General features: G+C 42.8%; 1 protein-coding gene across 5 annotated transcripts in view; it reads left to right on the top strand.

Annotated features, from left to right (window-relative positions):
• The first annotated feature begins 2,357 nt into the window (after window positions 1-2,357).
• The window catches only part of baz2a (bromodomain adjacent to zinc finger domain, 2A), a 21,964-nt gene continuing 8,883 nt past the window's right edge, over window positions 2,358-15,438 (top strand). The window contains exons 1-24 of one of the 5 annotated variants that reach the window (XM_036007788.1): window positions 2,358-2,466; window positions 3,783-3,906; window positions 4,049-4,930; window positions 5,854-7,803; window positions 8,011-8,286; window positions 8,385-8,753; window positions 8,880-8,946; window positions 9,900-10,008; window positions 10,109-10,210; window positions 10,390-10,612; window positions 10,754-10,815; window positions 10,906-10,971; window positions 11,072-11,461; window positions 11,551-11,805; window positions 11,899-12,113; window positions 12,216-12,290; window positions 12,406-12,580; window positions 12,664-12,726; window positions 12,812-12,956; window positions 13,063-13,673; window positions 13,796-14,135; window positions 14,344-14,499; window positions 14,636-14,796; window positions 15,271-15,336. In XM_036007788.1, coding sequence (XP_035863681.1) covers window positions 3,783-3,906; window positions 4,049-4,930; window positions 5,854-7,803; window positions 8,011-8,286; window positions 8,385-8,753; window positions 8,880-8,946; window positions 9,900-10,008; window positions 10,109-10,210; window positions 10,390-10,612; window positions 10,754-10,815; window positions 10,906-10,971; window positions 11,072-11,461; window positions 11,551-11,805; window positions 11,899-12,113; window positions 12,216-12,290; window positions 12,406-12,580; window positions 12,664-12,726; window positions 12,812-12,956; window positions 13,063-13,673; window positions 13,796-14,135; window positions 14,344-14,499; window positions 14,636-14,796; window positions 15,271-15,336 — 6,882 coding nt within the window. In that variant the 5' untranslated portion in view covers window positions 2,358-2,466. The other 4 variants (XM_031316792.2, XM_036007785.1, XM_036007787.1 and 1 more) reach the window with 4 other exon arrangements.

Below are 15,438 nucleotides of genomic sequence, written 5' to 3'. Positions count from 1 at the left end.
ACCATTAAAAAGGCAACTGAAGCAGCCTACAGTCATGCTTTATTGAGACTTTAGCTTAAACCTTGTTCTCTTGTAATATTTGAGAATTGTTTTAAGATTGGTTACCATTAGAGAATATTACTGAATTGTACAGAGATTGTTTGGTATGGCATACAGTAGTGCTCATAAGTTTATAAACCCATGCTAAAGTTGACTAAAAAGTGGAATAAAAAAAATCATTTTTTGGAAATTGATCTTAACTTAATTTAAAAAAATTAGGAAAAATCCAACCTTTAAGGACACCAATTTTCTTTGTGAATGAATAATGTAGTGTACATAAATGTTCTTCCTTAAAATACAGAGGGCATAAGTATACACACCCCTATGTTAAATTCCCATAGAGGCAGGCAGATTTTTATTTTTAAAGGCCAGTTATTTCATGGATCCAGGATACTATGCATCCTGATAAAGTTCCCTTGGCCTTTGGAATTAAAAGCCCCACCAGCTATTACGCTAACTGAAATAAAACCATGCCAATCTCTAGGTATGGTGAAGGGTATGTGATGATGTGGAACTATTTTAATTCCAAAGGCCAAGGGAACTTTATCAGGATGCATAGTATCCTGGATCCATGAAATAACTGGCCTTTAAAAATAAAAATCTGCCTGCCTCTATGGGAATTTAACATAGGGGTGTGTATTCTTATGCCCCCCTGTATTCATTTACGATACATTATTCATTCACAAAGAAAATTGGTGTCCTTAAAGGTTGGATTTTTCCAATTTTTTTTAATAAAGGCATTAAGATCAATTTCCAAAAGATGTCTCTTTTTAGTCAACTTTAGCATGGGTTCATAAACTTATAAGCACCACTGTATTGATAATGAAATTGTTTTCATACAATACTGCCCCTATTTATGTTAAAAATCAAAAGTAGTTTTTAAACTTGTATTTAATAGAGTAATATACTTATAATACAGTTTTTCTGCTTGAGTACTATATGTGTTGTAACTTTAACACTCCTATTTCGGTGCTAGGACCTAGAAACCTGCAGGTCTGCAGGCTCCTCGGCCCTGAATATAAGTATACTTCCTCTTCAGGCCTGGTTTCCTCACTGTCATTTCCGAGAAGGTGACTGTAATTTGCAATACTAGTTTCCTGCCTGTACCCATTAAAATAAAAGCGTAGATTTGACGGTCGTTTTGTACCTTTAAGAGGATGACTGTGGAATGGATTTTCACTACTTTATTTAAACCTGCTTCCATAACTATAATCAAACCAAGAATAAAATACGTTTTTTGGAAGAAGAAAAAAAATCCCTAACCGGTAATTTAAAAAAAGGTACATCAAATACAGATTTGAAATTAGTTGACTAGCTATAAACTCACATCAGTATTAACATTGGCAATTAACCATTTTTGTTACTGTTTAACAGCGGTGAAAAGTAACTAAATATATCTACTCAAGTACTTTAAGGAATACTTCACTCAAAATTATCTTTGTATATTAGTTACTTAAATTCTTAATGAACTTGAATTCTTAAAGAAGAATCCAAAAAGTGATAGTAGGTGAAGCAATAGGGGGCCATGACAAGATTTTTTTTTCTTCAGTTTTTGGATTCGTTAACCGTGGGGGCATGTGAGAAAAAACATTTTCATTCAAGAATTCACAGGGTGAGTAATTGATATGAATGATCATTTTGAGGGTGAAGTATTCCTTTAAATATAGTTCTAAGGTATTAGTATTGTAGGCTAATTTACTCGAGTATTTTAATTTTATGCTACTATGCTACTATACTGCTAAAAATTTACTCCTCGACATTTCAGATAATGTTGTACTCAACTACTTTATTTGACATTTGTTACTTACGTATATTAATATATAATAAGCATAATGATAACGTTTTTAATAAAGTAAATACCTAACATTATATATAACAGGTAGGTACCACATTAAAGTGACATATTAGTGCATTAGTAATAACAATGCAATAATAATAAAATTACTGGGGCAATTTGTAACTTGATATTTCAATAACTTTTCTTTGAGGATACTTTTACTATTAATATCAAATAGTAATGTAAGACTTCTTATTATTATTATTAAAACTATTAACGTTAGTACATGATTCTGGTTATTGTTATTAGGACTAGTATTATTAAACTAAAATAATAACGTTGTACATGATTCTGGTTATTGTTATTAGGACTAGTATTATTAAAACTAAAATAATAACGTTAGTACATGATTCTGGTTATTGTTATTAGGACTATTATTATTAATAAAATAAAATTAACGTTAGTGCATGATTCTGGTTATTGTTATTTTGATTATTATTGGGGACTTTCTTGTGAAGTTCCGTTAAGAAATGTTACCGGATGTGTATGTGCTTATTGTTGGGAAGTTTACACTGCTGCTGTTTGCTCTGTTCTGTGATCATGGCTGTATTGGACCACACCAGCCATGTTTGCTAATTTAAAACCCAAAGGTTAGGGAATAGTTGTTTATTATTTACCGCTGTGCCGTCTTCAGCGGCATATCTGTTTTTCCGAGGGTTTTAGAGGCATCTGCGCCTTCAAAATCCAAGGACTAAAAGGTTGGATAGTTTTAACTAAAATATAAGCGAAAGTTTTGATGGTGGCAGTGTGGGAGGATGATGCTCTGCAAAAATTGTCTGTGTGCGTGCAGCGTAAACAATGTAACTTATCTGGCTGCTAGCTAACGTTAGCCCGTGAACAAAAGGGAGCACGCCTCCCATCTGTTAACAAGCGAATCTGAGTGAGTTAACGTTAGTCGTTATCAACAGACCAGTTGATATTTATTTTCATCCGCGGGACTCTCTATCGCTGATGGGCATCATGGACTCACACCAGCGTGGTTGCGGTACCTTCTACCTGGCTATTAGCTAACATCGCAGCTTACGTACGGGTAAACGTTGATGATGCTATCAGTTAGCTATCCTGCTAGCGTGTGTTAGCTCGGTTCTATTGTGATGATTTAGCTAAATAACCTTGGAGCTGGAGCGAGGAATATTTTTTCTTCAATGTTTTACGTCAAAGTAAACGGTAACGTTATGTCCAACCTATTAATGAGTTGAACTCATATCTAACGTTTACGGTATCAGTTGTTAGCTCAGATGACTAGCAGCGCTTTAAAGCAAATTGTTCGTGCGAGAACGCAGCTAGCGCGGCTTAGCAAACGCGGTGCCTGCTTTTGCAACGGCCTTTTTGAATTAGGAAATCAAGCATCCATAGGAGGGCTACTTTTGTATTACGAGGACATGAAATGAGTGACTGTTAGATATTATCGTTAATCCCTTCATTGTTACTTGGCCGAGGCCACCAGCCAGGTCGTGGATACTGTTTGTGTGGCTATGCCTGTCTGGGCCGTACATTTATCATGGTTACGTTACATTAAGGAGGATGTGCTCACATTAGCAGCGCCTCATCAGCGGTAGTGATGAGCTTCTATCGTTTGTGGCCTGGCATCTGCTGTTGCTGGCTGCGACATTTTGATGGTTGTTATTGTTGGTACGAAATGGTGCTGTCACAAGCTGTAGTTGCCAAAATCAGTTATGATTTGACATTTTGTACATATTACGTAATGTCTTCAAAGCTGCATGGAAATTAAGGAATACATTTGTGATTCATATGTGGTGATGCATATCGGGCACATGCATCTTAGCCCCATTAAGCAAATGCTACCACTTTTATACATTTACATTTCATATGTTCTACTGAATGGACTTTGAATATTATAGTGTAAATCTGAGTATTTATTTTTTCTGTTATTTTTGTGTTCTAGATGGAGTCAAATAATCATTTCAACTATGGCACCCACTCCTCACCAAACTCAGGACTGAAACTCTCCTCAGGGGATTCTCTTTACACTAACGGGTCCTCCATGAGTTTTCCTCAGCAGGGGAAAAGTGAGTATTTTCAGCCTTATGCCCTGTATCAAAATACAAATAAAATGAGCCTTATTGTGAAAATTGGTGTCATTTCATGTACTTTATAGAGCCAGACGTCTCTCTCACTTTTAAACTTGACTAATGTTTTTTTGTCTAACAGATATGAATGGCGAAATGAATGTGAATGGCGTCACTACTGTACTCGGTTCCAGTGTGCCTGGTTCCCACCCACCAACTGCTCCTTACCCACACATGAGCAACCACCACCAGAGCAGCATGGGCTATGACTACTTGTGGGGAGGACACCCTCAGTATGGTCCAACCATGGGCAATTCTCCTGGGCACGGGATGCACCAGAAGCAGCCTACACCTGGGATGGTGCAGCCTCAGTCACAGCACCACTTCCAGGGTCATGGGCAGTACCAGCTGAATGGGGGTGTTGAAAGCTCCCACCAGCCCCCTGTGGCAGGCCCACCAAACATGCCTCTTACTGGGAGTCAGTACTGGAACAGGAGTAACCCTAGCCCACAGCAGATAAGTTACAATTCCCCCAGTATGTATGGGACCTACCAGAGTCAGGCACATCCTGGAATTACACCATCACAACATCACCAGCAGCAGTCCCTACAACCGCCCCCACATCAACCGTCGCAGCAACACATTCACTCCCATCGTCACCCACATCACCACCAGCAGCACCAGCAACCACAGCATTATGGCCTGATGCCTAATGGAATGCCCTACTACCAGCATCAACCCCAACATCCATCCCTGCCGTCTCCCCAGCAACAGCCATCACAGCAGTCTCAGCAAGGCCAGGCTCAGATGATGCCCACAGCTGCCCAGAATTTTACTCCTCCACGTGGCAGCCCACAGCCCCACAGTTTAGGCAGAGGGGGCACTGGCAGCCCTCTTCTGGTAGGGATGTCCTCAACACCAATGATGTCACCGTCAACAGCGCAGGATAGCGGATCACCCAAGGGCCACAGCAGGGAACGGAGCCCCCATGCTAGCAATGTGGGAATATCTACTGTCATGCAAGGTGACCACTTTACACTTTTACCTTTATAGATGTGTTTGTGGAACTTTTTGACTCATTTGATCCCATCAGTCCTTTTGTGTTCCATTAAAAGTAATTACTATTACATTTGTGCCTGGAATTGGTCAGTTCTACATTTTGACACTACTGGTATCGCTCAAACTTTTTCTCCAAATTTCAATAAATTAAACTGTCGCCTCTATTATACATTTCCTTCTTTAAAGCCACCAGTTGAGTGATACTTGTATAGTCATGTGGTATTCTTCCTCTTTGCCCATACTTGGCTTAGCCATCCCAGCTGCTGATCATATTAAAACATGGCACTCACTGGTTGCTTTAGTTTTCGATGGCATCTGTATAGAATAGTATTGTTCGTTATTGGTTAATCATTTTAGTCATGTTTTAATCAGAAATGCCAAACATTTCTGGTTCCAACTTCTTAAATGTGAAGATTTTCCTTTTTCATTAATTATTGAAATTATTGTTGTTTTATTTATCTATTTAGTCTTACGTGATACTAAACTGAATATCTTTGGGTTTTGCACTTTTCGTTGGAGAAAACAAGACACTTGAATGCATAACTTTCTGCTCTGGGAAATTGTGATGGCCACTTTTCACTATATTTATAGACAAAATGATTAGTTGAGAAAGTAGTCAGCAAATTAATCAATAATTAAAATGATGTTTCAGTCTTACTAGTTGTTTTTTTTGCAAATGAATGTCTGGTATCGGGCCAGTCTCACTGCTAGGGCTCAGCGGTGGGATAGTGCCAAAATTCAACCAGCAGATGCCACTGTTTTATTATGTAAAACAGTGACCATCAAATGCTTCAATACATAATACACTCACTGTGAATTCATCATTGAAAAACACTTACCAACGTTATTTTTTTTATTGACTATTTTGTTTATTCTTTTCTCTTTCAGGGCATACGAGAGAAGCTGTCGAGATAGACACAAGCTATAATGGCATGGAAAGGGCACCTGTTGCCCATAGACTACCCAAAAGTGCGGCTCATGAGGGACCAGATTACCGTCAGCATTCTGAACAGCCAGCAGCTCAGCGTCCAGAAATGGCTTCCTCAGTCAGAGAGACAGCTGTTAATACGCCTCCCCTGTCTGTGTCATCTCAGCTCTCTGAATCTACCAAGGCCTCAACACCTCCTCGGGTCTCTACGGGTCCTGCTGTCTCTGAGTGTCCCACATCTGCCCCTGGGCCCCCTATAGAATCATCCCCTGGCATAGAATCTACTCCACCACAAATCTCAATGCCCCCCAATGTGTCCTCTGCTCCATCTCCAGCTGCTCCTCCCAGACTTTCCTCACCTCCTCTAATGATGCAAGGCCTCAGGCCCCCCACTTCTGCTGTGACTGAGACATCCCCTGCTGGATCCAAGCATCTGTCAGTGGGGCTCTCTTCCTCCTCCCTGCCTGCATCACCTAAAAAGTTGTCTACACCTCTTGCTTCGATTGATAGTGTGTCTAGATGTGCAGCAGTTTCTTCAGCCCCTCCAGTCTCTTCTTCTTCATCGGAGTCTGTCAGAAAGTCTGGACCCCCAAAATTAATACCTGCTGCTTCATCAGTGGGTGCAAAATCCTCATCCGCTGGTGTGGCTCCACCTCTAATGTCAGCATCAGGATCTTCAACCTCAACACCACCTGGCTCTTGTTTATCAACTCCTGCATCTCCCATGTCTCTGTCAAAGACTCCTTCAGTTGGCTGTAAACCTTGTGACCCAGCGCCCAAACCCCAGCGTCAGACAAACACTTCTCCAGCTGCTGACTCTGGTCTTTCCACTGGGTCTGCAGCGGCATCACCACCAGGAGCGGTGAACTTACCCTCTCCAGCAGCCCATGAAAGTCTTACAGTCCGACCTCTGTCTACCCTACCTCTTCTAACCACTCAAGCCTCCAGGACTGCACCAGTGTCCGCCCCTCCTGCCTTGGTGTCTGTCCCCTCTGCAATGGAGTCTGGAGTGGTCCAAAGTTGTGACTCTGAGCAGCATCCTCCTAACACCACTCCTCTTCATGCGCTGAAGCAGCCATCTCCCAGGACAGAGCACTATATTCATAATGAGGATAGAAAAACGTTGGCTAACAAAAGAAATGGAAAACCAGAGGAACACATCTCTCAGCTTGATACGGGCACGATAAGGACATCACAGAAGGTGGGAGCTACTGAAACTAATAAACCTGAAGTTTGCTCACCCAAGTCCCTCACAGATCTTCCTGGGAAGCCCTTGCAGACCACAGTCACCCCTGATCAAAAGCCCAAGAATAAACAGACGGCTTCTGAAAAGCACCACATGCAAAGCAGTATCTGTGAGGCAGAGGACTCCTTGGTGGAGCAGACTCCACTCAGAAAGTCTTCACATCTCCACAGCACAAGGATAGAACATCTGACTGATGAAGAAGGTTTTGATAACTCTTCACACGTAGCTTCTCACTTTGATGGCAATTCAATGTTCAACAGCCCCTCTAGGATTGACGTCAGCTCTGTCTTTGAAAATACCTCTCTTCTAGACGGTGATAGCTCAGTCGTAGACGACTCCACTCACTTTGACAGCAGCTTTCACCTGAGAAAGGACACTTCTCAGTTTGACAGCACTTCCCATGCAGATGACGAACCATCTACTGCATTTGACACCACTAGAGATAGCAGCTATTTTGTGGAAGACTCCAGAGATGACACGTTAGACTCCTCCAGGGAAGGGGAAACGTCTGAGGCAGAAGAGACCAAGGACAGCTGTCAAATCACAGGAGAATCCATGCTAGAGTCTTCCCTGAACAACACCTCTCAGATGGAAGAGCCTTCTGTCCACTCAAGTGACTCGTCCAACTCACACTCATTTGTGTCGTCTCATCCAGGTCATCAAGGTACATTCTAAATAGTTAACGGAAACTATTATGCCCATTCCCTCCCATAAAAAAGTAATTTAGTCCATTAGAAATTGCTTTCATTGTCACCGAATAGCAATGTATGTATTTCTAATACAGATTACTCGTCTTTCTGTTTTGTATGTAATTATCCTGTTTTTCTGAATTCTGCTAACACAATTTAATGTTCTTGTTGTTTCATTTCAGGACCTGAAGCAGAGTGGGGCCCCAGAGGACATGATACCCCAGACTCGGCTGGACGCATTAGCATTAAGACCACAGTTAATGAGACAATGACTGCCCCGAGTTTCAAGATGAGAGATGAGAACTTCATCGCCTTCAGTACCCCAGCAGAGGGCCCTGCTGTACACCCACTCCAACCAGTAACTGATCCGATTGTGACAGCTGCTGGAGGGCAGCAGAAAACCCCAGGGAAACCACGCAAACCTCGAGATCCAAAGGCAACATGGATTAAAACCCCAGGTATTCAACATTCTTATTTCAACAAAATGTTAAATGTAAATATTAACATATTAGATTTGATTTAAAACATTTTTTTTTTCTCCTTTTTTTATTCTAAGTTCCTGAGAAGGCCCAGCGGAAGCCTCGGGTTAGAACCCCTAAAGTGGATAAGATGAAGACTGATGAAAAGGGAGGCAATAAAGAGGAGGTAGCCAAGGGCAGAAAGAGGAAGAAGTCTCTCAAGGTGGAGGTTAAATGTGGGGAGGCTGGGCTTCCCACAGGAGAGGTTGATTCCATCACAGCCACAATTGAAGCTGTTCTGGCCAACGTTTCAGCTAATAACGCAGCAGTGGACAAACCCAAGAAGGCGAAAAGGGTCAAGAAACAAGACCAAGAAGGAAACGTGGCAAAAACATCTAAACAAGATGCTGAAACTGCTGCTGATGTTGATGAAAATGATGATGATGATAGCTCCACTGCAGGTAATGAAGAAGGTTAATTGTTTTTTTTTTTTGTGAGGGGGTTCCACATCATGTAATGGCATTTTGTTGAGACATGATATCACAGTTCGACTAAATCTAATGCTTATCCCAATTGTGTGCGTTTTCTCGAACAAGGTGAATCTAACAGACAGAGGAGGGTTGCAACTGAGGAGCAGGTTCAGGTCCCAATGCGGCATGGGTAATGTTCCCTTGTGGAGTTTTCTTTGTCTTGTTGTTGTTGTTGTTGTTGTTGTTGTTGTTGTTGTTGTTGTTGTTATTATTATTATTATTATTATAATCGTTTTTTTACCAAAAAAGCCTTCCCATGCCATTACACTTTAGATAGTCTCGCTTGGTCAGACCCTCCTCCAAAGCGTTCTGAAGGAGGGTCTGGCTACTCCACATAGCATTCGGGGATGCGAGGAAAACGTGCTCTGGTTTAATGGCATTTCTTTAAACCAATCAGAATCGTCGTGGGCGGTGCTAAGCTCCGCACAGAGCCGATGCAAAATAGTCGTGCGAGAGAGAACTCAGATTGGACAGATAGTCTAGCTAGCTGTCTCAATTTACCCTGCAGAGACCCGAGGAGCAGTTAAAAATAGTTCTCATTAAGCCACAATTCCAACACAAAGAAAGCGCAAGGAAACGGGAAATACAATCGTGGAATTTTCTGCGGCACCGGAGCAATCTCAGAAATCTATATATAGACTACACTTTAGATGAAAATTACTGTTAGCGAATGTAAAAACATTTTTTAATAGCATGCCGGGTTGTCAGAAGAATGTCATAACCCAAAATCTTTGTCTGTACAGTTGAGTATTTTTTTTCTTAAAATATTAAATAAATCCAGAACCATTAACCAAAACATGCCCAGCAAGCATGATTTCTGACTTGGTTAACTGTCACGACTAAACCCTAGTTTATACAGATCATTTGGTAATCCTTCACTGTGACGAGATACATTTCAATGTGCTGTCCATGTTCATCCATCAGTTGATTCTAGTGGAAAAAAACATGCATGTTAACAATAGTACATTTGTGAAGAAGAGTTTTAAAAGTGTTTTCAAATGTGTGCAGTGTTTGTATATTTTAACTCAAACTCCAGTTTGATTGCTATGCTCCTGTTGTAATAATGAACTCTCTTAACTGAAGTTGGAAGAGGGAGATTCGTGTGAAGAAAATGGAGAACCGCATGAAGGGCGAAACCTGGTACTACACACCTTGTGGAAGAAGGATGAAGCAGTTCCCTGAAATAATAAAGGTACATTCCTAGCTATTAAACCATAAATATCTTTTTAAGTTATTAAAATCATAGTCTTTCAAGGCAATAATGTCAATGTTCTTTCTATTGCTTCTTCCAGTACTTGAAGAGACACACAGACAGTGTAGTCAGCAGAGAACACTTCAGCTTCAGCCCACGCATGCCTGTTGGAGATTTTTATGAAGAAAAAGAAACTCCTGAGGTCTGTATATTTTTCTGAGTACTACTCTATTTTTTTTTTTTTTTTTTTTTTCAATGTGAGACGAAAGTAAAATCACTGACAGATTGAAAGGATTAGGATACAACTCATGGTTTTACAAACATGTCAGAAATGTGTTGAAGCCAGATGTGGGGACTCATCATTCTCTATATGTGTTACAGGGCAAGCAGTGGGTCCTCTTGGCTAATGAGGAGGTTCCATCTATGATCATGGCCATCACTGGCCGGCGAGGTCGACCTCCAAACCCTGATAAAGAGAAACCACGCAGGGTTCGTGGCCTGAAGGGAGGGCAGGCCCGTCGCCCTGGTAGACCTCCCAAACCCAAGATGATTGATCTCCTTAGCAAAGTTGACGCCAAACTTTTGAAGCAACTTGAAGCCAAGGGTGAGTGGATGTCGACTGGAGGAGTGTACAGGGATGTGTTTTAGCTATTAGTTAAGACTTGGCAAATATGAGTCTTGAAACCAGATGACTTGCACATAACAAGTTTGTACTGAGCTAATTTTTTGTATTCCCATTTTATAGAAGCTCTCACCGAGGAGGAAAAGGAGAAACTTGCAAAAATCAAAAAGAAAATGAAAAAAAAGGTATGTAGTTCAGTTCATGTAGTTTCTAATGTTGAGCGGTTGTGCTTTTGACATCTCCTCCTGATTCTGTTGCTGCTGTTTATTATTTAGGCAAGAATGAAGAAAAGGGAGGAAACGAAGATTAAGAAGATGAAAGCGGAAAAAAAGAAAGCCAAGGTACAGACAAAACACTCAACACCAAATGATTAATCAGCTTTTTTCCTTTTCCTCTCTTCCTCACCTCCAACTCTTCTTTCTTTCCCTTTTGTCGGTTCAGCTTGAGCAAGCCAAGGACCTAGAGCTGAAGGCTCTACCAACAGACCCGACAGCCCCACAGGCCACAAAGCCTGCATCACGGTCTGCTGCAGAGCCCAAGAAGCCTGGCCGCAGGAGGTCTGTCAAGGTTGAGGCTCCCCCACCAGTACAGCAGACTGATGAGGAGCGCATAGCCCAGGGTAAGAGGGTGCTGGGTGCTCGGAGTAAAGCCAAGGCTCTGGCTAAAGCCCAGGCAGAGGCAGAGGCGGCAGCTCAGGCTGCTCTGGCAGCTAAGAGGACAGCAGAGAGGAGAGCGCAGGCTCAGAGACGCTTGGAGGAGCGGAGGAGACAGCAGTTGATCGCAGAAGAACTGAAAAAGCCCACAGAGGACATGTGTCTCACTGACCACAAAGTGAGTTTTGTAATTCCTTTAGTCTACTCTACTGGCACTGTGATTGCAGATTATATTAAGCATGGCCTTTTGAACTTTGTCTCCATCAGCCCCTGCCAGAGCTGTCCCATATACCTGGTGTGGTTCTCTCTGGCAAAGCCTTTGCACACTGTCTGACTGTGGTTGAGTTCCTACATGGCTATGGAAGGATGATTGGTCTCAATATACCCAAGGACGTCCCCAGCCTTGCTACCCTGCAGGAGGGCCTCTTAGGCATGGGTGACAGCCAAGTAGAGGTTCAGAACCTACTGATAAAGCTGGTGGAGGCTGCACTCCATGATCCAGGCCTGCCATCATTTTACCAGGTGTGTGATACAGTTTGAGCATTTTCTCCATTAATGCCATCCCTGAGTGATAAAGCTTTTACTCTATATTTTTCTCCTCATCCCAACCTTCAGTCAGTAAAGATCCTTGGGGAAAAGCTGGTTGAGTCGGAGCTGACCCGCAGCACAGTCTCAGAAGTACTGCGCGTCTTTTTGGAATCTCATGATTATGAGACAGAAGTGTGCAACACACTGAGGACCAAAACATTTCATGCCCTGCCTCCTGACACCAAGGCAGCCATCCTGGGTTTCCTGGTGGACGAGCTCAACAGCAGCAACGTTGTGACGAGGTCAGAATAAGATCTCATTTATCCTGTAGGATACTGTTGAACCTAAAAGTTTGTTACTACCACATTTTTGTAACTTTATTAATGTGTGCATTTCTATTTCAGTGACATTGACAACACATTAGAAAACATGGCAACTTACAGGAAGAACAAGTGGATCATTGAGGGGAAGTTGCGCAAGTAAGATCATGATTTTCTCTCTTCAAATACAGAAAACTTTAGTTTACTCAGATATTTTTTGTAATTAAAGCACAGAGCCGTAGGATGTTGATCATGATTGTTTTCTCCCTTGCAGACTGAAGGCGGCACTAGGGCGTCGTACAGGACGATCGGAGGAAGAGCTCTGTTTTGAGGAGAGGAGGCGGAGTGCCAGAGTGGCCGAGGAAGAGAACCTCAGTATGGAGGAGAGTGGCCTAGTCTCGGAGAGAAGCAACCGCCGTGCACGCAAAGAAGAGCCCAAACTCAGTGATGTACGTGTCTGCTGTTGTGTTTTTTCTTTCAGTATTAGAAATTGATTTTTCCTACGTTTAATTTTTAATTTGTTCTGTTACAGAGCGAGAGCCCTACCAATGCCAGCATTCCAGAGCTTGAAAGGCAGATAGATAAGCTAGCCAAGGTAAGCCTGCTGCTACACACAATGAGTTCTTTATACATTTATGTTGCTTTATATTGAATATTCCTCTGCTTTTGGATTTCCGCAGCGGCAAGCATTTTTCCGTAAAAAGCTGCTACAGTCATCTCATTCCATGCGGGCCGTATTGCTGGGCCAGGACCGTTACCAGCGCAGATACTTGGCCCTACCCCACCTCGGAGGAGTTCTGGTCGAGGGGCCAGAGGAGCTGTTGAGTGAGTCTGAGAATAAATCTGAAAGAAATGTTATCACTTGCATTTTTAGACTTTACAACCCCTTGGCTTGTCCATCTTCATCTAAACTTATATTTCTATTATGCAGCTTCTGGAGAAGTCCTTGTAGCTGAGGTTCCCGTCACCTTCCTCAAAAAGGAGCCCAAAGTTGAGGAGACCGCTATGCCTACCACTCCCCCTCCTACTCTGCCTACTTCTTTTTCCTCTGCTACCCCTGCCCAGGCCCAGACCTCGTCCCCAGAGGAGGACCCCCTCCCTGGCACTGCATCCCTCATGAGCAGGCCAAGAGGACGAGGACGCCCCCGAAAAATCAAACTAGAAGTGGAGCTTCACCTCCGCACAGCAAAGATTCGCCGCCGGCGTCGAAGTAGCGCCAGGTCGGGGGGTGAAGAAGGGCCAGGATCACCAAACAGTGGCACACTTGACCTCACACAGACTGCTTTCAAGAGCTGGCTCAGCCAATCACAGGAAGCAGTGACCAACGGCACATGCTCAGCAGCAGGGGATGCTCCGGAGGGCAATCGACCAGAGGAGAGTGTGAAGGAGATGGCAGAGAAACAGGGACAGTGGTTCAACCTGCTCCCCAAACAACCATGTGACGATAACTCTCTGACCGAGCCCCAGATACCCAGCTCACCCCCTAAACTCCTCCCTCAGATCCTGAGTGCTCTGCCCGCACTCACTGCTCCACTCGTGCAGGTTTGCCACCACAATCATGACTATAAATACATTTAATTTTGCTATAACTATGCACGTTGAGACTTCGGTGTGATTATTATTATTTTATTTATAAATAAATAAATCTCTCCCTACCCCTCCAGCCGGACCCGCTCTTGCCTGGCCTGACTCCTGCTGACCCTGTGACCACAGCAACGCCACAGGGCATTGCCTCCACACTACCTGCCTCTGCTGTTCCCGTTTGTGCCCCAGTACCACCTCTTCCTCAGCTTCTTCCAGCTCCCATTCCTCCTGCCACGCCTACTCCGACTACCCCCCCGAGGCCAGGTCGCAGGCGGAGGAGAGGTAGCAGAGGCAGCAGTCCTGCACGCAGAGGGCTGAGAGGAGCTGCAGCCAAGCGTCGTGGCCGCCCTCCCAACTCTGTGTTCCAAGAGCTTGAGCAGCAGTACTTCACACAACTGGTGGTCAAGCCCATACCAGCATGTACGTAGTATCTGGTTAAAAAAGTCTTGTTTTCTGAGATGTTTTTCTTTCAAATTCTTTTGACTGTTACCACATTCAACAATTCCTGAACTATATGATCTATATGTCCAAAAATGTACAAAAAATATAAATCATGGTCATTTATTGTTCTCAGTGAAAAACACAACTAGTGTATTTGTCTTAGTTGTAATGCATGTTTCTTTTCCAGCTATGGTGCGTGGCTGGTGGTGGATCAAGGATCCAGAGGAACTGTATAGCACCTTACAGGCCCTCCATCCAAGGGGCATCAGGGAGAGGGTGCTCCATAAGCATTTGGCCAAACACATGGAGAGCTTGGCTGAGATGTGCACCAAACCTATCGACGGTGAGTATTGTTGGTAAATGGATCATCTCAGTTGTGTTGTGAAATTTGTTACACAGCTTACATGATTGTGCTAAAAGTCGTTCTGCATATCGCCCTGCGCTATCCTTACAACTGTTCTTGGGTTCTTTCCGGCTAGACCCTATATTTAAGTCGAAGGTAGAGGAGAAGGATGTGCTAATAGAGGCTCTGCAGCAGCCCTGGCAAGTGCAGGAGAAGACAATGGAGACTGACATCAGCGCCCTACAGTGGGTGGAGGACCTGGAGCAGCGGGTCATTGCCGCTGACCTCCATCTCAAGGTAAGAAATATCATGTCACTTTTTGTGTGTCTTTATTCTGCATTGTCTGATTAAACAAAACAACAGCTACAACTCCAGTTGAGTTAACAAAGTAAAATGAATAGTTTTAGGATTTTTTTACAACTACAATACCATGATAAATGATGAGTGGCTTTTTTATGTGATTCTAAGAGATATGTGCAGAACAAATAATATTGGGACTACAGCCCTGTGGAGACCCTACCCACTTTGAGTCTGTCATTCAACATTTCGCTCCTCTTATTTACTGTGATCTCCCTGCTTTCAGAATCTCTAATAGACTAAAAAATATTAAATAAAACGTTTTATAAAATTTTCAAAAAATAAATCACAGAATACTAACCTATTTGGCTTATGCTGTGGCCATGTGATGAGAGCTGTGTGTTCCATTCACAACACTATGAAAACATCTGGGAAGTAGTAAAACCTCATATCTGCTTGTTGTGTTCTTACAAGGCGGCACCACAGAGTGCAATGAATGATGCTGAGTCCAACACGGAGACACCAATGCCAGAATTTCAGGTAACCATTACAAGTCATAATAAAACCATTCCTCAATTCTTTAGTTTTGGAAAAATGAAGTTCTATATACTTCTGTTTAGTTATCTCCCTCACTGATACTTA

The sequence above is a fragment of the Sander lucioperca genome, chromosome 12, assembly GCF_008315115.2.
Source record: "Sander lucioperca isolate FBNREF2018 chromosome 12, SLUC_FBN_1.2, whole genome shotgun sequence".
Classification (NCBI taxonomy): Eukaryota; Metazoa; Chordata; class Actinopteri; order Perciformes; family Percidae; genus Sander; species Sander lucioperca.
The sequence above is the reverse complement of the archived record's forward strand: the minus strand, read 5'-3'. Positions and strand labels throughout refer to the sequence as shown.